The sequence below is a fragment of the Lagenorhynchus albirostris genome, chromosome 18, assembly GCF_949774975.1.
Source record: "Lagenorhynchus albirostris chromosome 18, mLagAlb1.1, whole genome shotgun sequence".
NCBI lineage: Eukaryota > Metazoa > Chordata > Mammalia > Artiodactyla > Delphinidae > Lagenorhynchus > Lagenorhynchus albirostris.
Genome location: NC_083112.1, coordinates 75,545,292 through 75,570,600, shown reverse-complemented (window position 1 = coordinate 75,570,600; position 25,309 = coordinate 75,545,292). Strand labels below are relative to the sequence as shown.

The 25,309-nt window shown below is 45.3% G+C and overlaps 1 protein-coding gene across 1 annotated transcript in view; it reads right to left on the bottom strand.

Annotated features, from left to right (window-relative positions):
* The window catches only part of MYO16 (myosin XVI), a 427,643-nt gene that overhangs the window by 51,039 nt on the left and 351,295 nt on the right, over positions 1-25,309 (bottom strand). Inside the window, exons 29-32 of the mRNA XM_060128880.1 lie at positions 21,545-21,641; positions 16,661-16,907; positions 14,447-14,718; positions 4,780-5,811 (exon numbers count right to left, since the gene is read on the bottom strand). Coding sequence (XP_059984863.1) covers positions 4,780-5,811; positions 14,447-14,718; positions 16,661-16,907; positions 21,545-21,641 — 1,648 coding nt within the window. The remainder of the gene's footprint in view (positions 1-4,779; positions 5,812-14,446; positions 14,719-16,660; positions 16,908-21,544; positions 21,642-25,309) is intronic.

Here is a 25,309-nt window from a genome sequence, read left to right as displayed (position 1 = left end):
AATTTGGCAGTGAGGCGTCAAAACCTCACACCATGTTGATTTAAGACGCAACCGTATGTCTTTTGGGACCTGGATCTTTCATACTTAGTTCTGTTTGGATGCGATATTTAGAAATCCACACTTGTTGTCGTAGCAGAAAAGTTGTCTGCACAGCTGCGCACGTCTGCAGCTGTGCTCAAAGAACCTGTGGAAGATCTCGCAGGCCGGTGTTGTTTTGGTGGAAAGCTAACTCCTGAGAATTATTTTGGTTATATCATGAAAAACGAGTCTCCGGCATCCGGAGGCGGCTTCTGTCCTGAGCAACAATCTTACATTCATGAGGCTCAGAAGGATTGACTGGTCTGTACTAATTAAAGTGACTTAAGAATAAACCTTTTGTTTTCTAAAGGACTTTTCTAATAAAAGGTTTATAAATATTTCTTAGTAAATTGATTTGACCTTGGGACATACTTCCAAATAATCCACTGATGGTGGAGAAAACTGGAGATGAGCTAAGACTGGCCACAGAGAGAGTTCATTCATCTATTCTCTACTTTTGTATGTTTGAAATTTTCCATGAAGCCGACTTTAAAAATAATTCTTTGGAAAATAAATGGCCCTATGGAATCAAGTATCATGCTGTAAAAAATTCATTTAAATAATATTTTGATGTAAAAACTCAAAATACTCTTACTTGGAGTGTTTATGCAATGAAATGAACTATTTGAAATTAAGAGTAATTACCATTTGGCTTCAGTGGTTCTTATGTGTAAAAACGCCACAAGGGCCAGGTTTAACAAATATACTTATATGTAAAACTGCTTTTTCTTCTTTAGGTAGGTTTTCATCAAATGTATTTAATGAACACCTATTACATGCGAAGAAATATTGTCTCTCTATATTTTTGGTTGTCAATATAATTTTTAACTACCTATTTATATCATGTAAACTAAGGATGCACAGTATCAGAAAGTAACAAAGTAATGTTTTTTCACAGAATATTCTGCAACTCAGACTCCTCCACATTCTTCTCCAGATTTCTGAGGTGTACTGCGCTGTTGTCAAAGCCCTATCATCTGATCTTTTTCAGCGGGTACAGAGTAACATGCTCACTTTACTTCATGCTCTAGATAAACAACCAGCTGCCACGGAGCCATCTGGAACGATGGCGCACCCTCGTGGCCCCAAGAAGCCAATGACTCTGCCCCTGCATTTGAATGAGGTCTCATAATTTTTGAAACTGGGCAACTATAAATAATTAGCATAATAATATTAATCATATTATGGCATCAGATGAAAAACACCTTGTGAATGAATGGGATAACCAGGAAGTCACAGACAATTAAACATGTAGTCATTCTTCATTTTAAGGGCCCAGTGGGTATTCCACAATTGTTTACATCCGCGATCTGTAAAGTACATGTTTGGAATTTTTGACTTTATGAAACCGTTTTCTTCGTCCAAACTGTAGGACTCTTAGTGGTTGCACCTCAGGTGAGCAAATATGAATTTTTAAAGGCTTATCCTCTGTTTTTTGGGGGTTTTTTTTTTCCTCTGCAGTTCTGGGCAGGTAGCCAAGACAAATGTCCCTGGAGCCAGAATCACTGCATTCAAGTCAGGCTGTTTCTCTCAAAGGAGGAAGACTTTGAGAAAGTTTAATCTCTGTGCCTTAGTTTTCCCATCTGTAGAATGGGGATGCTAACAGTTCTTGTGAGAACTAAACAGGTTATTAAAACAATGCCTGGAGCATAGTAAGCGCTGCAGCTACTTGCTGCTGATACTACCCCTCCCAGACTGCTCACATCTGTCACCTGCACAATCACATTTTGTCCATACCTGCATCCCGGACTCTTAAAATTTCTGTGACCTGTGTGCCTCAAATTGAATATCCAAGAGTCTATAGAAAATGAACTGTTTTGAGGGACATGATATTTATAAAATCCCATGTGGATATTAAGTCTATGGAGTAGTGACATTGTAGAATTAAACAGCAAAGGACCTCCTTTTCTATACGCAACTCACCATCCTTTATATTTTAACTGGAAATACCTTTAGCAGGGTAATAAGGAGCAGTTTAATCTCTGCAAGGTCACTTTCTAAGGAAGCGAGGGGAATATTTTGAACCCTTCTGCAAATCTGCAGTGCAGTTTCCCCATATCACAACGGTCCAAGAAATGAGCTGTAATTAATTCAGGTGCATTGAGGCAGAATTAGCCGCCTACTGGATTATTTGGTAAGGAAGCTATTTCAGGTGAAGAGAAGAATATGTTGAAATATAAAAAGGGTAAAGAAGAAGATTTAAAATCTTAAAGGGGAGAAGTCCCAGGACTCCAGTAAATCACGAATACCAGCCATGCGATTCATTCAGAAGACGACGGATTACTGGCTCCAGGATCACATGGTGTAAACCCTCATAATCATATAAGCAGCTCCAGTGATTAGCTCCAGCATCAAGACTATTTTTTCTTCCAAGTCTTCTCTTTAAGCCCCTTTGACATCCTAAAAGAATAGCCTGTACGATCCCAGGAGGACACGTCCTGCACGCTGGTCAACGTGTTTCCTACATCATGGACCCTCGGGAATCACACCGGTCTCAGCTGCACCGTTGGACTCCTGTCATCTGGTGCGAGGGGACGAGCCATCTCCTACTGCAGCTTCCTGTTATTACAGCCACTGTGCTGGGGCAGAAGCTGCCAATTCATATACTTATGAGAAAGTCGTAAGTGGCTCAAGACAATCTTTTCAAAATAAAGAGTGTTTTGTAAAAGCCCACAGTAGAAAAATAGATATTTTATAATTTTAGAGTTGCACTAACAATGTTGTACTTGAGGTTCTGATACATGTTCCCAAATACCGGTTAATGTTACCAAGGGTAAATATTAGCACATCCACGCACCCTGCCTGGAGGCCTCACTGGAATCCTCCCCTCAAGTCCTAGACTTAGGGATTTCCAAATGATGACGGCCGTCTACAAATTCATTAATTTCACTTCCTTGAATACAGCCGAGAAGAATTCATCCAATTCCCATCTATAGTAAAATTTGGTTTTAATAAACTTTTAGTTCTGAAAGCAAATAGTAATTTGTTCATTTAAGGCTTTTCTCCTAGAGTCCATTTTGTTCCTTGGAATGAAACATATGACTTGTGAAATTCAAGCCATCTCCTACTTACAAGGACAATTTCATTTATTAATGGCCTGTAATTAAGAAGAAATTGTTAGCTAAAAAAACAATTAGCTTATCTGACTGAAGAATAAATGGGGGGGGGGCTTCCCTGGTGGCGCAGTGGTTGAGAGTCCGCCTGCCGATGCAGGGGACGCGGGTTTGTGCCCCGGTCCAGGAGGATCCCACATGCCGCGGAGCGGCTGGGCCCGTGAGCCATGGCCGCTGAGCCTGCGCGTCCGGAGCCTGTGCTCCGCAACGGGAGAGGCCACAACAGTGAGAGGCCCGCGTACCGCAAAAAAAAAAAAAAAAAAAAAAAGAATAAATGGGGGTTAGGTTATTCACTCATTTGCTAAGTGTTCTTAGTCTTGACCTACTTTTCACTTATTGATAATGTTTTCTAGATTTTCTAGAGATTTTGGACCTAATCAAATGATGAAAGCCAATATATTTATGTATTTTCTAGAGGTGAAAGAGCAGGTTAACGCGTACATAAAACGTCACATAATAAGCTTTTATTTCCAGTCCTACCACCTGACCTTAAGGAAGGTGTTTAACCTCCTGACCTTGAAGTTTCCCATCTCTGTAAAGTGGGGAGGCTAGTAGTTGCCATCTACATTCGGGTTAATGGCATCATGGTCGAGGGACCTGCTACAATTTCCTTAAAGAGAAGATGCTTTGTATTCACGTAATTCCCCTCCCAAATACAGAACATTGGAAAATATTTTGGTTCTGTATAAAAAGATGTTTTTTGGAAGATGACTACATTCTCTGTGATTATTAAGAGAATCTGTGCCCAAATGGCGCCTCTGGCTCAAAGGCAACCTCGTCTGAATGAATTAGCACATGGTGAGCTACTTACAAGAGATTAGCAACAAATTCTTAATGAGGGCTTTTTGTGTTTTTGGCTTTTTTTTTTTGCTTTGCTAGCTACCTTCTGCTTTTATACGGACACAAAATAAATACTTTTTAATACAGGCAACAGCCTCTGGCTGCCGCAGCTTAGCCCTGAGCTCACTTGACTGGTCTGTCAACAGCTAACTAGTTATGAGACAGAGCTGCTCAATGAGAAGATGCAGATATAACAGAACTGAGTTAAAATTTTCCTTGGGTGGCAAAGGAACAGCACAAAAATCATTCATTCAGAACAACATAGCGCAAGTGGTACTGAGCGAGTGTAAGAGAGTAACTGAACAGGTAACCGTCCCAGATGCCGGGAGTGGAAGTGAGATGGACAGCAGGTTGGAGGACACTCGGGTTAGCCGTGAGCTGTAAACCAAAGGGGCATCTCGGCATAATGTGACAAAAGTGCCCCTTCCACGTTGCAAGTGAATATTATCAGGAAACGGAAATCAGCGGCTCAAGCCGAGTCCTGCTCTAATACTTCTCAAGTCACAAGGGTGTATTAAACCCAGTTTCAGCGCTGTGGGCTGTTGTATCGTGAACTTTTACCTACGAGACGGAAAGATTCATTCTTACCTACCTGGCCATATCGGTTGCATAAGATGTTTGTTTTTAAGTTGGTACCTGCTCTGAACGACCCCGCAATGACCTCAAGCGTTCCTTAAACCGTATCTACGGCACATCGGCACACATCCGCGTCTGCAGCTACGCCTCTACCTCCGTGTGCGAAATTCACCTTCGGCTTCGCGGATCCTCCGGCCCGCCGCCGACCTCCGGAGCACGCTCCTTCCCGAGCTGAAGAGGCTGGCCAGCTCGTCCAGGGGGCTGCCCACAGGCCTGCAGTTCGGGGGGCTGTAGGCGGCCGGAGAGGGGGCGCCGGGGGCGGCCTTCCGGGGCTCGGCCCGGGCCGCCTTCCCGGGGGGGTGCGGGCTCCTGAGGCCGGGGCTGCAGGGCGCGCCCGCGGGGGCCGAGGTGGGCCTCGGGGGGCCCCGGGGCGGCTCCGCCGGCCTCCCCGCGCCGGGCTCGGGCGCGGAGGTGAAGTGCGCGGGCGGCCGGGGGGCGGCGGCGGGCGTGGGGGGACGGGAGGCTCCGTGCGGCCCGGCGAACGCGGGCCGGTCGCCGTCGCCCTCTGGGGCTTTGGGGTGCTGCGGGGACGGGGGGCCGGCGCCCTCGGGCTGCACGGGGTACCTGAGGCTGGTCTCCAGGACCGGCAGCCTCTTCACCTCCAGGGGCGTCAAGGGCGACTCGTCGGACGCCGGGGAGCAGGTGACCGGCGTCGGGGGGAACACGAGGAGGGGGGGCCGGTGCGGCAGCAGGTCGGGGAAGGGTGCGGGGATGTCGCACGCGTCCCGGCAGGGCCCGCCGGCGTCGCCGTCCTCCGAGGGGAGGGGGCTGCGGCCGTCGCGCGGCGGAGGGGGCGAGGCGGACGCCGAGACGCCCGCCCCCAGGACGCCGCCCTCGGGGGGCGCCCAGTACTTCATCTCCTCGTACACGGCCTCCGCCGGCTCGGGGCTGCCGGCGCGGCCCAGCATCTCGATGTACACGGGCTCGGGCTCCGGGGGCGCGGGCGGCGCGGGGATCCCCGGGGCGCGCTGCGGGCCGCTCGCCCTGCGCCGCGCACCGCCGGCCCCCGCCGCCCCCGGCCTGGCGCCCGAGATCTCCTCCGAGGAGCCGCTGAGCTTGGTGTGCGGGCTCCGCGTGGGCTTCCGAGGCGGCATCTTCTTCACGGCGCTGTAGTCGTCGCTGTGCGGCCGGGGCCGGCTGAGAACTGGGCGAGGGCGGAGAAGGGGCGGCAGTGTTAACGGGGTACCCGGCCCGAGCCTCGCGCAGCGCGCGGAGCTGCCCCGGCGCCGCGACTGGCGAGGACCCGGCCTCCATCCTCCAGGGTCCAGTTCTCCCCCGCCCCCCGCGGGGTCTGGGTCCCTCCACCCTCCAGGGTCCAGTTCTTCCCCCCCCCCGCGGGGTCCGGGTCCCTCCACCCTCCAGGGTCCAGTTCGCTCCCCGCTCCAGGGTCTGGTTCTCTTCAACCTCAGCTTCCCCATCTCCCCACCCTCCTGGGTCCGTGTCTCCCTGCACTTCACACGACTGCCAAGGGGAAAAGCCAGTTTTGATCTCGGAGGGGGAGGACAACTGCCACCAGTCAAGGAAGAGGTAAGGTGGCCCGTAAGGAGGCCCAGGATTGCCAGCCGCCTGCAGCGGGCAGGGCTGGGATGCAGCGGGGGGCGCCTTCCAGCTGCACTGCCACCTGCTTGCGCCTGGGTTCTGAGGGCCTGATGCACGTGCGGACTAAGTACTGGCTGAACTGCTCCTCATGGCTTTTAGAGAAGAGAAAATAGGAGGCTGGAGAGAACCGGCAAATTAGCGGGTTGGTGCCCTGCGGGTGTTTCCTGTAGGAAATACCTAAGCTGGATTATTTAAATGGTCTAAAACGAACACGACAAAACACCATTGAAAACAACTACATGCATGGAAAGGTGATTTTCCTAAAAAGAACGTTGTTAAAATGATGCCAAGGGCTTGTTTTACAGCTAATTAATATATCTGAATCCTAACACACTTAACAGGGAAATCAAGAGTGTTGTATTTCACTAAGAACCTCAGTGGCAACTTTGTAAATTGAAAAGAAGGAAGATATTTAGAAAAACAAAAGAGCATAATATTAGCGAGAACTAATTTTTAAAGAGGCAGAAAAACTACTTAAATATGACTCAAAACATTTATTAAAGTTTAAGTTAAAAAATTCTAAAAGACTTATTTTTCTAATGTTTTTTACTGTAAATTATAGATTTTATTAAATATAATTTCTCTGGAGCCAAGATGTTAATTTTAGAAAATTACACACAGTTTTACTAAAATATCAAAACTTCTCAAATATCTTGAACTATTTTACCAATTTGGTGCTTTGCTAATCTGTAGGAATTCTTGATCTGAATAAGCACATCTAATTTTGCTGAGTTCCTGAGTTTTAAGGCAGCCAGGCTTTTCTCTCATTATGACTGCATATATGAGAGTATCCGTCTCCACTTTCGGAGTGACAACTCCACTTCTAGGGTTAAAATTAAAGGCTCTGAAGTCAGCTGGGCTTGGATTCAAACCCCAGCATGACCACCCTTTCATGCTATCATTCATTTAGTCGTGCATTTAACCAGTATTTATTCAGAGACACATTAGTGAATATACAGTAATTGTCCCCTTCCTTCCTCTGCCCTCCTGGGTAAAGTCAGACAATAAAAAAAGTAAATAAAACAAATGAGTTAATTCCATAGCATGTTAGAACATGATACATGCTATGAGGTGGGAAACTACAGGCCATAATCGTCACAGAATTGGGTTTGTGTGTGTGTGTGTGTGTGTGTGTGTGTGTGTGTGTGTTTGCGTGGTGGCATCGGTGCAAATTATAATTTTAAAAGAGGTCTTGGTCACATCTCTCTGGGCTTCAGTATAGTCATGCCTAAAATGGTGATATCACTAATCATCTCAGAGGAATAAAATAATGCATGTAAAGTGCTTAGCTCAATGTATGTAAAGTGCTTCGCAAACATGAAACAAATGGGAGACATCCAGATGAGAATGGAAAAGAACAAAGTTAATTTTCTAACTCAATGGATATCTTTGAAGGCCAGTATTGTACAGGGTTTACCAAAGCAGCCAACTTTTAAGAGTAGAAAATACCCCAAATGCACAATTCTGTAATTAATGAGCATTATCGCAAAGGCTTTCGATGTACTAAAACACAGCAACACATAAGCTTCTCCTAGAAAGTTAATGAACCAGACAAAATTTTAACATTAGTATTACAGAGTTGTTCTGAAGATCTGAATAAGTTAAAGGGCTTGTGGCAGCTTGTATTTTACAAAACTGGCTTCAACAATATTTTTAGTCCTTCGTGCTCTTCTAGAACCTTGAAGTTGGAAGGACCTCTGTGACCGCCCCATGAGTAGAACATGGCAGAAGCAAGGCCGCCTGCCTGCTGAGGCTGGGTCAGGGGCAGTGCAGCTTCTGGCCTGCTCTTCCTCTCTCGGGACACATCTCTTGGTGGCCCTGATCTCTATGTGAGAAGACTGCTTACTCTGAAGCACCCATGCTGTGGAGAACATGTGGAGAGGCCACACAGAGGTGAGAGAGATGCCAGAGGACCCCATCTGCTCCAGCCCTCAGCTGTCCAGGTTTCCCCAGCCCAGACACCAGAAATGTAATGAACTGAGCCTGTGGACCATCCCAGGCCCAGCCGCTGTCTGACCACAGCTGTGAGAGAGTTCGCATGAGGAGGGCTTAGCTGATACCCAACTAGTAGAATGGGGAGAGAGGGAGACAGAGAGAGAGAGAGAGAGAGAGAGAGAGAGAGACAGAGAGAGGGAGGGGGAGGGAGAAGGAGAGAGACAGAGAGAGAGGATGATAAAACCTTTGTCATTTTGAGCTACTAAATTTTGGAGAGGTTTGTTAGATAGCAATGGACAACTAATACAGATATTGGTACTGGAAGTGGAGTGCTGCCATAAAGCCAAAAAACCCAAACTGTAAAAGCCTGGCAGTAGCCTTGGGAAGTTGGAGGAGTTTGTTGTTTTTTAATATTTATTTATTTATTTATTCATTTACTTATTTTGGCTGTGCCGGGTCTTAGTTGAGGCAGGTGGGATCTTCGTCGTGGCATGTTTAGTTGTAGCAGGCGGACTTCTTAGTTGCGGCACGTTGGGATCCAGTTCCCCGACCAGGGATCGAACCCGGGCTCCCTGCATTGGGAGCGTGGAGTCTTAGCCACTGGACCACCAGGGAAGGAGGAGAGGTCTTGAAGAGACTGTTAGCAGAAGCGTGACGCCCAGGAAAGCTCCTGGTGATGTTTAAAGGAAAGTAAGAAATATGCTGGACGCCGAGGGAAACATAACCCTTTTTATACCTTTGTGGAAAGTTTAGCAACACTGTCACCTGCGGTACTGTGGAAACCAGACAACACACTTAAGGCACTGGATGATCTAGGGAGGGAGATCTTTAGACCAAGTGTACAAGCAGCCTCCTGGATTCTTCTACTTTCCCTGCAGGAAAATGAGGGTAAAGAGATACGCTACAGAAAGAACAAACGATTATCTATAAAGGAGCCTGGGCTTTCTGAGTTTGAAAATAAAATAGTTTCTCACTGGGCCATCAGGGTAGTAAATAACTCCGAAGTTAAGAAATGACTTGTAAGCAGAGATTGAATCTGGGGCATTTTCAGGAAAACAGGATCTAACGCTGAAGCCAAGGTCATGACTATGAACCCCTTTATTAAGACCTCAGAAAGATGTCAGGTGATGCTTCACTGGACCTTTTCAAAGAAACAAAACCACAGGACTTCTAAGGATATGAAGAGTATTGCCCCACAGAAATCTTGCAGAAAAGAAAAAGTCGAGAGGAGATTATCTCAAGGAGATTTGTGGATGTGGCTTTTGACTAAAGGGGTAGATTATAAACTGATTCACAGGAAACTCGCAAAGCTTTTAAAGGAACTGTATCAGCTGCGTTGAAAGAGGTACGATCGATACAAAATAAAGAGGCTCTGGTGCTTCAAAAGTTTATGAGCAGGAATCAGGCTGAGAAAACGACCAGCCCCAAACGTGTCACCTCTTGTGGACGAGGAAATAACATCCAAAGGTGAGCCCAGATTCTGTAGCATGGACCTAATGGCCATGGAAAATAATTTCCGGGCACCAGGACTAAATCCTAACCAAGGCACAAGCAACATGTTAGTTGTGTGGAGAATAGGCAGCTTGTCTTCGATAGTTAGGGACAGTCCTGGAAGAGCTGCCCACCTAAGGAGCCTTACCTGAGCAGCCAGGATACCTGGACCTGACTTAGGTGATGGGATTTGGGGCTTGGACCTGAGCCCGATGTGATGATGGGATAAGGCTCTGGGGAGCATGGGAGAGGGATGAGTGCCTCTTGCATGTGGGAGGGATGTGAATTGTTTGATCCAGAGGATGGATTAAGGCAGCCTGTATTTTCCAAAAATTGGCCACAATAGTTTTCCCAGTCTTATCAAGAGTTAGAGTCTATTTCACCTTCCTCAACCTGGATGCGCCTCTGAGACTGTCTGGTGGCAGTGGTGGCAGTGATGCTGTGTGGCTTCCAAGGCTGCTCGTCAAAGGTAAGAGAGTGACCGCCCGGCGTTCTCTTTCCTGGAGCAGGCGCCGGGGACACACTGATTGTCCACGTAAGAAGTCCAGCTACCCTGAAGCTGCCAGGCTGCACAAACTGGGTGGAGAGACCACCTAGACACAGAGTTGGCCAAGCAGTCCCAGTCCTTAGACATCTATGGGCACCAGGCATGCAAGTGACCAGCTCACAGGCGATTCCAGCCACCACATGCAGCTTCATGGAGGACCTTGAGGGACAGCCACTCAGATGAGCCCAGTTGACACCCAGAACCTGAGACAGTAATAAAATAATCGTATTTTATTTAAATATCCAAGTTTGGGAGGAGTTGGTAAGCAACAATAGATAGCTGATATGATATTCCCTCAAGGTTTGCTTTAGATGCAGAGAAAAGCTTTTTTGAATTAAATGATGATAAATAAAAGTAGCGTGGGTTATCGGGGGGCAGTTGAGAGACTGGCCTCTGGAAGCTGGCTGCTTGGGTGTGTAGCATGGGACAGGATACACCACTATTCCCCTGACTCAACATCCACATCTACAGAGGGGTCACAGTGACAGTCTCACCCCATCAGGTAGTTCTAAAGCTTGAAGATACTTAGCACAGTGCTTGTCACATGACAAACAATTGTAAGTGTCAGCTGTTCCCATCAACATCATATTATTACTACAGAACCAGAAATTAGTCATGAGTCATAGAACAGGGTTCTGTAGGGCGTGGTCTGCAGTTCATCACTATCAGATCACCTGGGGTGCTTTACTGAGGATATAAAGAGCACAGTTCCTGTCCTTGTCTGTAACTACCAAATTAGAATATCTGGGCCGGGAACTGGAAAGCTTCATTCTTCATAAAGTGAAATTAGAATACCACAGTTAGAGAATTAAGAGTCTAATTTGGTTTTATGGTTATTCCTTTGCGTGTGTGTGTGTGTGTGTGTGTGTGTGTGTCCACACAAGTCCTTGCTAATTGTTCATTTGCAAATAAGGATTTAAGGGCTGTTAAGAGTGAATTTATATTAAGAGTTTTCTTAACAATTTTTTTAGTCCTTGAATTTATGGATAAAAGTGAGATGGGATCAGGGAGACATTTCATGGTTATAGATCACCTTGAGGGCAAGTCTTAGTGTCCTAACAGTAACTTAAGGGATAAATCCCACATTCTCAAGCCCTCTCATTTTTTCTTAAACTTGACTCTTATCTGAGTTACTGTGCAATGATCTAGGGACTCGTGTCATTTTTAGATTCTGTTAGGAGGTAAACATTTTCTTGTACAAAATAGTTTCCCTTTGAGTTTTTGGCTAAGGCACGTCGGTGACTTTGCCTCAAGACACAAGTTACTTGGCCCCATTCTCACTGAGAATAAGATGCCTACATGTTAAATCTATGAGAAGAAAGAAATGAGAAGATCGTTCATCGAGAAAATACCTGTATCTGTGTGTGTTGTTATCCTCTGTTTTCCAACTCTTCCAGTGTGATTTTGCCCAGTTTCAGAGCAAACTGTGTGCCCTTCTCAGGACCTAAGACGTGAAGGATGCCTAGATAAAGCCAGTTCCCTGGCTGGTGGGCCTGTTGCATACTTGAGTGAGGTCAGTATCGATTTGCAACCAGCTTACAAACTGGACAAGAAGGGCTTCTACTGAGCTGCGATAGATTACAACCTTGCTAGGTCATTTTTTTGAGGGAGGAGTCTGTTACCTTTGTTCTCGGCCCATCTTTCCCCACTGACTGCCCTCCACGTGTGTAAGGCCTCTTAAATGTCCTTCTCGACCCCTTCCACAGGTCCCAGTGAGGGTTAGCCCCTCCTGCTCTGTGCTCTTTGGTGCCCTTGCTGTTACTCTGCCTCTCTCATAATTTGTTTGCCCATTTTCCTAGCCCACTGGTCTCTAAGGCCCTGGGGGAGTGGAATACACTGAATTAACATGTGTTGAATGGACAAATGAGCCATAAGTTGTGAAACATAATTATGTTCTCCTGTTATGCCCCGTCACACATTCTCAGGGCAGCGTTCACGGAGGACCTAATTTTCATCAAATTTCAGGTAAGAGAAAAAAATATTATAAAGGGGATTCTGTTAAAAATAATGCTGACAAAGTCTGACAAATCTCAAGGGTACATGTTGAAACTTGCCAAATCGTGCTCATTTTGATTTACTGATAAGAAGCTAGTTCCGCTTTCACGAAAGCAGCACAAAGAAATATTTTTCTATTCTATTGATTTATTTGTTCAATAAGTATTTACTGAGTGCTTACTGGGTGTCAAGTGCTATTCTAGAATAAATTTATAAACAAGACAATAAAAAAGGGAATGAAATGTAACACTATTTCCAAATTAAGCCACACAGCTGAACCATTCTCGTACCTATACGTATAAACTGTGTTTTGTTACAAAGGTAAGCTGTACGGCAAGTCTAAGAAATACGGATTCCTCAGGTTTTATTTCTAAGGAGCGGGTGGCTGGAGTCTGAGGGAGGCTGGGTATGCATCTCACATCACCAGGCGTAAGTGGTGGCGCCTAGAGCTGCCCCCCAAAACCTGTCCTGTGCTATTTCACCATCCAGGGGTCCCTGTGTTGGGGAGAAAGCCGTCACATTGGGTTTAGATACTCAGTTCTTCAGCAAAGCCCTCAGCTGGGAGCTTCCCTGCAAAGAAGAGAAGTCGCGGCTCTGTTCTTCCTTTCCTAGTCTCTGTTTGCAAAAAGCAACCCCGAACTTTTAAAAATCACACTTTCAAATAGTTGGCTCTCGCTTGTTAATAGTTTGCAAACGAGTGTTAAAATTTACTGGCCCATAAAGTTGCTTCCAGCTTTTCAGGCACAAAGGTAGAGAAGAAAAACGAGCCCTCTGGCCGGCCTCTCTTCACTATGACCGTATATACTGGATGAAAACCTCTAGGAAAGGCACGTGTTAATAAGAACAGGACTGGGCATAAAAGGTGTTGACTCGGGGCTTCCCTGGTGGCGCAGTGGTTGAGAGTCTGCCTGCCAATGCAGGGGACACGGGTTCGTGCCCTGGTCCGGGAAGATCCCACATGCCGCGGAGCGGCTGGGCCCGTGAGCCATGGCCGCTGAGCCTGCGCGTCCGGAGCCTGTGCTCCGCAACGGGAGAGGCCACAGCAGTGAGAGGCCCCGCCAAAAAAAACCCAAAAAACAGTTAAACTGTTCCGTGTATTTATTTGTTTATTGTGTTTACCATCTGTCTTCCCCACTAGAATGCCAACCCCATGGGGGAAGATAACTTTGTTTTATTTATTGTGTACCTTCCTGGGCCTAGAATAGGACCTCATACTCATGGGTGATAAGTAAAATCTGTGAAGTTAGTAAATGTTCTGCAAAGAAGGACTTCCTCTGCTTTTCACAATTCTAAAAATTAAAAATTAAGCAATAATATCACATGAACTAATCTATGAGAGAATTAATTGAGAATAAACTGTGGTTTTGCATAAATACGTCTAGACCACTGATGCAGAGACCTTTGTTGTCTAGTCCCCAAAGTTTCACTCACTGAATTTTGCTGAGTCATGATTCTCCTCTGCATGAATCGTTTCACTTTACTGTGTGGTGATAAAGCAGGCTTAATTTTTAATTAAGTTGTGATAACAGGGAAGCCAGATGAATCTTTTTAGCTTTTTAATTCACAAAAGCTTACGTGGACGAGCAACCGACTCTCTGAATTGTTCTGGTTTGAGGCTCCTCATTCAATGTGGAAGTCGGGAGAGGAGTTAAGGAAATGATATATAAGTAGCTTTTCCCTAAGAGGCTTAGAGATTAGAATTAATATTATTTATGTTTAATGATTAAAGGGCCCCTGGTGGGCTTCCTGGTGGCACAGTGGTTAAGAATCTGCCTGCCAACGCAGGGGACACAGGTTCGAGCCCTGGTCCAGGAAGATCCCACATGCCACGGAGCAGCTAAGCCCGTGCACCACAACTACTAAGCCTGCGCCCTAGAGCCCGCAAGCCACAACTACGGAGCCCGCGCGCCTAGAGCCCGTGCTCCGCAACAAGAGAAGCCACCGCAATGAGAAGCCCGTGCACCGCAATGAAGAGTAGCCCCCGCTCGCCGCAACTAGAGAAAGCCCGCGTGCAGCAACGAAGACCCAACGCAGCCAAAAATCAATAAATAAAAATTTAAAAAGGAAGGGGGGGGGGCCCTGGCAAGCCAACAACGGATTTAATTCTACTAAAAATATATTAGGGCAAAGTACTGCCGCGGCGCACTCAAAGACCGGAAATCAAGCATCAGTAACCCAACGGGGGTCGGGGTCCCCCTTCCCCGAGGCTAACCTTCATTGGAGGAGTCCTTGGTGACAGCCCACAGGCAGGCGCTCACGGCCTCATAGGAGGCGCTCAGCCGCGTGGTGGGGTCCCTCTTTGGCTTGGGCGGAGGCTGTTTCCGTGGTGATGGGAGGCCGCTGCTGTCATCCAGGCTGAGCACCGAGTGCAGAGAAGGAGACGGGGTGGATGGGCCAGCCTGGGAGTGGACCAGGCTGTCTACCGCCATGGGCACTGGGACGAAGCTGCAGTGGAGGCGCCTGGGTCCACCCTTGTCTTCAGCTCTGGGTGTGCGTGGGGAAACAAACACAAACAGCCCCGCCAGAGAGACCCAGATGCATTATTCAGATGGGAACAATGAACCGGCTCAAGCAGAAGTAATCACAGCTTTTTGGTAAACAGCCTTCCCGCCGAGGCTGGAGGATGCGTGCAGCGCTCTGGTATCCAGCGCATCCAGAGGAAGCCACTTCATCCTTCCAGCCCTTGCTTCGTGATAAATAAACACGTTCGAGACTCTTCATTATTACTTTAGAAAAAAATCTCACCGGAACCCAAGATGTCGTAAGGAATGCCACATTTGCTATCAGGCACTCGCTGAGTGAAGTTTTCACACCCTGATTATTAAGCAAATCAAAAAGCCAGGATTTCAATCTGAATGATAATTTCTGGGAAATCCATCTTAATAGAGAGTTACTGATGCATCAGATGCTGGGAGTTATCTCTGTTTGCCCTTGCAAAAGAGCAGATGCTTTACTTAAAACGATCAAAGATTTTCATTTTCCCTGTCTCTCTCTCTCTCTCTCTCTCTCTCTCTCTCTCTCTCTCTCTCTCTCTCTCTCTCTCTCTCTCCCTTGCCATTTAAATTCCATCAGCAATTATTTAATTATGTGCAGACTTGTTATTTTTCTTCTATTATTCCATCTGGTTGCCCAATGCCAAGTGAACTGCTGGTTTTCAATAAATAAATAGGCAAATACTTCTTCACTTAATTTTATATCAGGCAAATGAATACATAATGAAACTGAGAAATTGGGGTGGCTGTTTAGCTCCAGCAGAGAAAATAATAAATATTATTCTGGAAGTCCTATAAAATTAATAGTTATCTGGTTAAAAACAATTCCTTCTGGCTTCACATGTCAATGGAATCATGTGCCAGGGAGATGCCAATGCATTCATTTTACCAGGAGTCTCCGAGCATTTGTTTTTATAATTATATCTTGTGTGGCAGAACACCAACGGAGCTGGGATCTACTGCCAGGCAGAGCCAGACGCCCATATAGGAAATGAACTAGCTGAAGACGAAAGCGTGGCACTCGGTGGATAATTTGTTTTCCCTGTAATGTTTAATTACAGTTTTCCGTACAAAGGGAATTTTTTCAGTATTTAATCACTGAGATATTTGAGGCTAATTAGGGAGAGACACACCACCACTTCCACTTTAATAAAAAATCATTCGACATCACAGTCAAGGCAAAGGGGGTCACTTTCAGGGAGAAACAACTAGACATTACTAAGTTCCTATGGAAAAACAAACATCTCCCTGACAGCAAATTAGGATGGAAAGACCCAGGGAGGATTGTAAATCACGGGTGTCCTCGTCTGTCACAGAGAGACAAGAGTGGAAAATTGGAGAAGGACTTAGTTTTCTTCACATGTCTATTTCAAGCTCAGCGTCCAACGTGAACTTTAAAATAAAAATCTTTCCCCAGAGCTTTCCTTTTTGGCAAAGAAGATGTGACAGTTTCCTAAGGGAAATATAATACAGGCAACCGTTCATTGATTTCACTGCTCTTGTGTTTTTAGAGTGTCTTCTCCATTTGGGGGGTCAGGTTTTCAGAAGTTTCTAGGAGTCAGCCTTATTTATATACGTGACACTTGCATAAAGATGTCGAGAACCAAGCTATTTATCTTTGCGAAGACGTAAAGGTTAGATGCCTTAAAACTTTGTGCTTGAGATGGTCAGTGACGCAAGCACAGTAGGTGAAGCAATTATTTCATGGGACCTAAACTAACACATAGAGCATCTATTTTGTGGAAGGAAAGCCCGGGAAAAGCATCTTTTCAGGTGTCAGGAGGTTTCATGTAACGCACTGCGCATGCATACGTGCTTGTTCCTCTCCCTACGGTCATAAGTGATTGAACTTTGCGTTAAGGGCTATCGGCATTTTCTTGACGCCCCAGGATCAATCGCGTAGGTCACCGAAGTTGCACACTATCTGCCTTTACCTTTTGGTTCCTTCCTCTTGCTTGTTCCTGGCCTCCAACTTCTCTTTGTGGAAAGTAGCGTTCATTACGTTCCGGAGCCGGTCATTCTCACGGGCAATGTCCGAGGCGTTCTGCACGACCAGGGCATCATAGGTCTTAAGCCCCAGGTCCTCTGTAATCTGCAGGAAGCTGTTGATGGATGTGACCTCTTGCTGCCTAATGCTCCTTTTCTGATGCAAGTGCTGGCGTGCTAAAAATCCTCTGATAACTTCAGTAAAAGAACAAAGTGATGGGTCAACGAGAGGAGCAAAAGCAAAAAACCCAGATGTACATCAACAAGTCCAAATACATTGTGTTGGAGCAGCTCTAAAATAAAATATATTTAACCCAGTCTAGGACTTTACTAAAACATTCTAATCTTATATTAAAAAAGATATCTACATTCAGTAATGTTAACAGTGGAGGCAAAAATCCTCACCCTGAATGAGATCGTGCAGGTAATATTCTAATAAAGCTTCCCTCCTTCTTGTGGTGACACAGGCTGAACACTGATGGAAAGAACTAAGTCCAAACCCCAGAGAATTCTGGGTGTGGCTCTCATCAGACTGTTTCGGGGATGCACCAATCACATTATTGTATATCAGATTATAACAGAAACGTCTGAGGCTCACGGATGTAGTCCTTGAAAACCATGCACATATTGCTAACAGGATTGTGACTTAACTCCTAGAAAAACTAACACTGCATTTAAGGCTCTGGAAAGAGACTGTGTAGAAATATGGGTCATCCTTCTGCTTTCTGGGGAAGCAGGGCTAGAAAAACGTGTAAGAATTGGGGGAAACAGGTGGATGAACACACTTTGAAATCACTTATGTGTCAGTAACGAATGTAAGACTTGAAAATAAAAGTCACGCCCACCGTGTAAAGGCACTGCCACGTGCTAGGCGCTCCAACCCATCTTTCAGTGCCCAAACTCGATGGCCATTAATGTACCAGTATCTCCATCTTGTACCCAAAGAAAGAGAAGCTCAGTGAGGCTGAGAAAATTCCTCTAGGTAAACACAACCAAAGAACGGTAGAGCGGGGATTCAAATCTCTGCCCTTATGAGGCCAGACTCTACCTTGCAGACACGTAGATGCAATCTGTAGCTCTCCAGAGAGCAGGTCACAACAGGGAAGGTGCAGGGAAGCACATCTGGGATCAATATGAAGATGACGTTTTAACAATGAGCATAGGTTGTAAACAGATCAGGCATCTCATGGGAGAGAGTCGGCTCCCAGTACCCAGGCAAGTTCAAGAAACAGGATGGCCCCCGCTCAGGGATGTTCTGACAGATGAGTGGGAGCAATGCTGATGTGATGCTAGGATGCGTCCCTTCTCATTCTGAGTTTCTGTGATTAGAAGCAGTTGTTCGGATTATAGGAAGAGCTATAATTGTAGGGAAAACCAATGTGGGCAACAAAGACACTATATTCTCCTCCTATAAAATATTAAGTGCTTTAAAATATTCCCGGCTATAGGAGAATAAATGTGTGGGTGTCTATATATGTCTAGGATATTCACTTAGATGCCTTTACTCGATTAGAAGATGGAAAGGCGAACGCAACTTTCCACAAGTATGGCTTCAGAGGCAAATAATATGCAGACGTCTAAAATGCTCAAGACTTTTTCTCCGATGGCAGTACTAAGTCTTTAGTTACTTTGGAATGCAGTGTATTAAGATAACTGTAAAAACAGTCATGCTGAACTAATCTAAAAGAGAAAAAAATTAAACAGCTCAAGGTACAATCAGACTCCCAGGAATCAAAAATGCGGAATAAAATGTAGAAATTTTAGCCACGTGACAGGCACAGTGAGAGAGAGAGGCAGAAGGCCTGCTCTCTGTTCATTCGCTCATTCCTGTTACATTAAACAGAATCTAGACATTGACAATGGGAGGGTATATTTAAGATGTGTAATCTCTTGGAATAAAGGGAAGATTAATGTGGACAGGCCAGACTGCTGACGTCCAACTACAGCAGGACTGTTCATTGGATCCACGTAGACCTGGGAATCCACTGTCCTGTGTCCAGACCCTGTTTTCTCACACTTTGCACTAGCAATCTTTGAAAATTAAAAGAAAAAAATTTATACTAGTTGCTAAAACATGGTACCTTTACTAAGAGACAATTAATACAAATAAATTTGGCACAAATAGATAATTAATACTTGTTTCTTTCTGACAATTTCATGCAGGATAAAATGAAGGTATATAGTCAGAGGGAAACTTCTGTTGGGAATAATTTGAAATTGAAATGATTAAATTTAAGACTGAGGTGTAACTACAGCTCTCTGCCACCCAATATTTACAAAGAAAAAATGAGAACTCTTAAAAAACTGGAAAGGACTCCAGATGATATAGATTCTGAATGAATTTCATACTAGCAGAAAGGACCGAAGCAACGGTTCTAAGAGATGTAAAAATAAAAATCGATAATTAATGCTTTGCATTTAAGAGCCTGTAATTAAAAAAAATGCTTTTACAGCCATTATTTCATTTATGCAATAGGAAATTGTGGTTTGTATCCATTTTTTAAAAACCATTCTCAATTTTTATCATTAGGGGTGAAGAAAGAACTACAGTTCTGCTAATTTTTTCTGTTTCAGGTCCATAGGGCACAGCGACTTAACATTTGTAACCAACCAGAGGAGACATTACTAGCGGGCACCCCTGATGGAAGACAGAGTACGCCACCTTCTAATTACATGTAGGAAAATTTCCAGGAGAAAGTGATACCCGCTCCATGTATGTATAAACGCGGTATTAAATGGAATTCTCGGTTGGTTCCGCAGCCCGGGGGGTAGAGCACTGGTCTTGTAAAGGAGACTCTCCCCATCCCACTTTCAGCCTGAGGCTACAAATGCAGATTCTGATTCAGGAGTTCTGGGGCAGGGCCTGAGACTCTGCATTTCCAACCAGCTCCCAGGGCATGCCTGGACTGACCACACAGAAAGGAATTGCAAAGGCGACAGAGTCAAAAGGAGACCTGGGAGCCCAGCCCTTCCCTACACTGATGAGGGACAGAGAAGGCAAATGACCCTATAACCCAAATTACCCTATTACCCTATAACCCTATATAGGTATAACCTGTACCCTATAACCCAGAGAGAAGCGAGGATTGCATAGGGCCTCCCTCACCCGGGGCTCCCCCCACCGCCCCTGAACACCAGGCTGGTGAAAGTGGCCTCAGGGAACCAGCCAGAGACCCTGCCACATGGTCTGGAGTTTGGAGGACACGGTGGCCTGGGAGGCCGACGCTGCCAGGGGCTGAATGCAGGGCGGCTCTGCGGGGAGAGGCTCACTTGTCAGGGTCCCCAACTGTGCTTCTAGGACACCAGACCTTGTTTATCGAGACAGAGACGCCTGCCAGGAGTCATTTAAAGAGACTTCCTCTTGGAGAGCACCCAGGCCCACAGGCAGTGTCAACGGGGAGTTCCAAGTGGCACCCAAAGGAGAGATTTTGCGGTTCCCAGGTGGGTAGCACAGGTGAGGGCTGAAAGGCGCCCACATATGCAGAGAGCCTGTTAACCCCTGCCTGCCTGCTGGCCAGAGAAACCCCAGGCCAGGTCACATGGGTGTGGGTCGGACTGAGGGGCGGCCCTGTCCCCTTAGCTGTTCCCTCCTCCCCGGAGGGCACCTAAGTAAGGGTGGGAGCCTAGAGGGACGATTTAACTTGGAATGAGATTCTGACTTTTGACCTTCCCGTGGACTGGACTTGTTAAATTCTGAACCGAGTCTGTCTGAGGGACCAGCATATAGCAGGACTTTTTATCATCAGAAAATGATGGGACCCATCAGAGGTTTCAGCCAGGGGTGTGCGAAGGAATCCCCCAGGGGCTCGCATAGACAGAGGCTTGAACAGGGTGAGGCAGTTTTCCGTGTTCTCTGAGATGCACTTGTTTTTAATAGTTTCAGATAGATTAGAGAGCTAAGCTCACCACGGCTGCTTCCACCAAAAGTTAGCCTGTAGATTAATTTCTCCCCTTTTTACCTTTCTTTAGAGATATATAATACAATTAAACTATTAAGCAAATTAAAAATCTATTAAGTATGTATGTTTTATGTGAGGCATAGTTACGATTTTTAAAATGTACCTATTTTTGGCGGTCACTTGGGTTTTGATAGAAAAAAAAAATCTAAATGGACTCTCAAAGTTAACATGAAATAGATGCTATCTGCTCTCAAAGTTAACAGTCCAAATATTATTATCCCTTCACAAAGGAAAAATAGTCAAGCATTTATCCAAGGCATACATGGAATTACTTAAATTACAAGGCATACATAAATCCAAGGCATACATTGGCTAATTGGCTGTGGCAGTCCTCCAAACTCTAGCATACCAAGGGGCGCTGACTGGCTGGCTCCAGAGCTGCGCCTGAGTGTCACATGGGTTGTGTTTTCTTCCCCACTGTGGGTTCAAAGGCACACTCTTCTTGTCCTGTGCTTCTTGGAGGATCAGCAAGCATGAATATTTTACAGGTGAGGAATGCATAAAATACAAGGTACGTATAGCCCCTCTTCCAAACTATGACTTAGGTGAAAATGTGATGCAGAATTACAGATAGAATGATCATGAGATAAAGCACGAGCTGTGGCCGCACACTCTGATCTAGAGACAAGTAAATAGCCAACTTAGCTACAGTGCTTCTGAAACTCCTGAAACCTATTTATTTGCCTGAAGGTAGCGCCATGGGATGGATGGACATAGGGCCATGGCAGGGTCCACTCTAATATTTAGGTTAACCTAAATGTTAGGTTTCCCTAACATTTAAACTTGGGGGTTCACTAAATGATTTTGTATTTTCCGACTCATCAAAGTTCAGAAATGTCACTGAACTGTTACTGTGACGTGTGGAACTGTTACCTTTTTGGCAGGTGATAATTTTTCTCTGCAGCCGTAGGCACAAATCGTTTAGCTGGTTGGCATGCCAGTATTTCAGAAATACTTTTCGAACACCGATCTAAAAGGCAAACAGCAGGGAAACATTTAACAGCATGAAGATGCCAAAATAACAATGGGAAAATAATCAGGCAAGAGGTTTTTCCAGAAAAGGATTTGAAGGAGCAAAGCTCACAAAAGTTATCCCAGTGCATCTGCCGTATTCTTGTAACACTTCTACATTTTGTGAGAATCCCCAAGCTTTTGTTCTAATAAGTATGTTTGCTGTGTGTATACATTGTCACTAATGTTTGCAAATACCCATACACCACAGCTGTCGTGGTTGCCCCCTGCAGCACAAAGGGAAAACACGGGCCTTCACTCTTCATTGGAAGATACAACCGTTCCCATGAATGAATTCCCAAATCCCAGAGCTAAACCCTTATCTTTATTTTATGATCCTTTTCTTTCCGCAACTCAAAGCAGGGAGGTTGCGTCTGTGAAAAGGAAAAGTGAACAAACAAAAAGACCAAAAACAAAAACAACTTAAACGTGATGCACAAAACTGTTTCATTTCAATGATTTTTTTTCTACTACACCATATGTTATTATAAATCAAATGTTTATACAACTGCAGTGATAGAACCGCAGCACAAAAGTAAAAAGTCTTCACGTCGTCATCTCTGAGCAATAATCTTCTAGACGCCTGCCTAAACAGTAGCTATACAATGAACATTCGTGTCTAGAATTTTAAGAAAGGAATTTCAGCATGTTACCGAATCAGCTTCTAGTAAAAGCCCTGGTGGTGTGCAAGCCAGTCCAAATGTTCCACTATTGATGAGAAACACTGTCAAAGAAAGTTCTGAAAAACACATAACAATAAGCCATAGCCACGCGTCTTCAAAATAATTTTCTGGTGTGTTGTGCTTATTTTCTAAGAATTCACAGGGCTGTGGTAGGTGTGAGGAATGCCCTTCACAATGGAAACGCTCACAGTGGAAATGCTCAGACGTAAATAACTGCAGAAGAGCCTGGGAAATACTAACATGAAGAGCTGTGGACACACAGAGGTGACGTCCTGTTAGATACGGAAAAAATACAGCTCAGGCAAACCTTGTGATACGTTCATAGTCGTCTTCTTAGCACTTGAGACAAACACCGTGAAGATGAGAGACCAACACGTGTGCTCCCAAGCATGGGCTGCGGACACTAAAATGCTGACACCACCACTTACCCCCGCAGCCTGTGTCAGATGTCAAAGGGGCACCCGAAGCTGGTGCATTTATACACACCATTAGGTACCAAAAAGGCTGACAGGTCAGACTTGCCATTAGAGCGCTTGGCCAGAGGTAGCTTATGAAGCTTTTCACATGGAAACGGAGTTTACTCCGAACGTCTTTTGTCACTTCCCATCTTACGTAGCTCTCCCCTTAGCCAAGATTTGTCGTCTTGATGAAGCACGCGGTTTTGCAAGAGATTGAGACTCAAATCTTGCATTATGGCAGTCGGGCTAGCCACTTGGATGGACAGGACAAGCCCTCAACCGCTCTCCTGTTTCAGAGGCCCCTGGTTGACTAGATGTCCTTCTTCATTTAGTTTTCTTTAAATTGGTTGAGATTCAAGGCGGGTACTTGAATGGGTGGCCACAGAGAATTGTCACTTTTTCCCCCCATTGTAGTGCCATTCTCTCTCCCTAGTGATTTTCCATAATTCATAGAGTTTTTTTTTTTCTTCCCAACTGCTGAATGATTTTGGCAGTCAACAGGAAGAACAGTTGGTACTGTCTGTGAGCACCACAGAGCAAATCTGTGAGGCAGGCTTTGGGAAGGAGGGAGCGTGTCATCTTTCTGTTCATTGTCGACTGTGGTATGTAACTCGCTGCAGGAAACTCAATCCCCGAAGCAAAATTCACGCAAACTTGGGTTCCGAAATGAAACTCCCAGAGAGTTAGAGGCAGCGATACTACAGAACGGGGAGAAGCAGTAATGACCACTCTGGGAGAACTAACGTATGAAGGGAGCACACCATGGGGACAAGACCTCCGGATGGTGGTGGAAGAGCTGGATTCTAGTTCTACTCCCTTCATTCAGTGGAGACCCCGGGCAGGAAGACAGCTGCATGGGATGACTAAGATCTCTTCTAGCGACTTTTTTTTTTTTGGTCTTGGATTGGATTTTGGTTTATTTTTACTCCTTACCCTGTTCTTTTTTTTTTTTTAATCAACTTTTATTTTATTTTATTTTTAAAATTTTTATTGGAGTATGGTTGCTTTACAATGTTGTGTTAGTTTCTACTGTACAGCAAAGTGAATCAGCTATACGTATACATATATCCCCTCTTTTTTGGTTTTCCTTCCCATTTAGGTCACCAAAGAGCAGTCAGTAGAGTTCCCTGTGCTATACAGTAGGTTCTCATTAGTTATCTATTTTCTACAGAGTATCAGTAGTGTATATGTATCAATCCCAATCTCCCAATTCATCCCACCAACAACCCTTTTCCCCTTGGTATGCATACATTTGTTCTCTACGTCTGTGTCTCTATTTCTGCTTTGCAAATAAGATCATCTAGTGACATTTCTAACAGCCGTTCCAAAAATCAAAGTAGGTTTATCTTGAGAATTGTGCTAGATTTGGGGATATAAAAATTTTCCAGGGATGATGGGAAGAGATGAATGTGGGACAGAAAAACTAGGCAAGGAACAGAAGACGACAAACCATCTCGAGGTGCAGCCCTGTGCAGTGTGATGAGGGAAGGGGCTACACATGTAACCAGTGGCCACATAGTGAAGAACAGACATTTTCCTGTGAACACTGGGTATACACTAAAAGATTTAAAGAGGATCCCGTCTAACTTTTATGAAAATAATTTTGGAAACTGTATTAAAAATTTATAAAGTTCCTGCTTAAAACTGGCCGGAGAAATGGGTTGCTGGGCTTGGCTGTGAGCAGGACAGTATAATGAAATCAATTCTTTGGGTTTGGAAGATTCTACAACTGCTGCTTGTCTGTTGGCCAACTTCTATTTACCTTTTACCCCACCTCCAGGAGTGGATTTTTTTTTTTTTTTTTTTTTTGCGTTACGCGGGCCTCTCACTGTCGTGGCCTCTCCCGTTGCGGAGCACAGGCTCCGGACGCACAGGCTCAGCGGCCATGGCTCACGGGCCCAGCCACTCCGCGGCATGTGGGATCTTCCCGGACCGGGGCACGAACCCGTGTCCCCTGCATCGGCAGGCGGACTCTCAACCACTGCGCCACCAGGGAAGCCCCCAGGAGTGGATTTTTGATATCCTTTTCTCCACGTCCAGTAGGGTCTGGGTGACCTTCATTTGTGTTCCCACAGCACACTGTGAATGACTCTTTGTTTCACTTACTGTCCTGCATTAGGTATTTGCCATTGCACATGTATATTTACATCTCCTGAAGAATATGTATTCTTGCACTTCACAAGTGGTGGGGTTGTGGGGAAGGTGGATTCAGATTAGAAACAGAAGACAAGGAATTCTGAGGTCTTAGGATAAGATGAGTCACCGAGACAGATGATAATGTCCTCAAGGATGAAAAGAAGGTATGATGGACGACGAACACGTAAGCCAGGCCCGGAAGTCATTCATCAAGCTGGAAATAAGTCCTGGAACTCAGTAGGTGATAGGATAAACCATGGAGGGAATAAAAGAAAAAACGCATAAGATAGAACGTCGGGGGCAATGATTCAGCTGCACTGCTCTTCTCCACCAAGACAAGGAAGATGAGA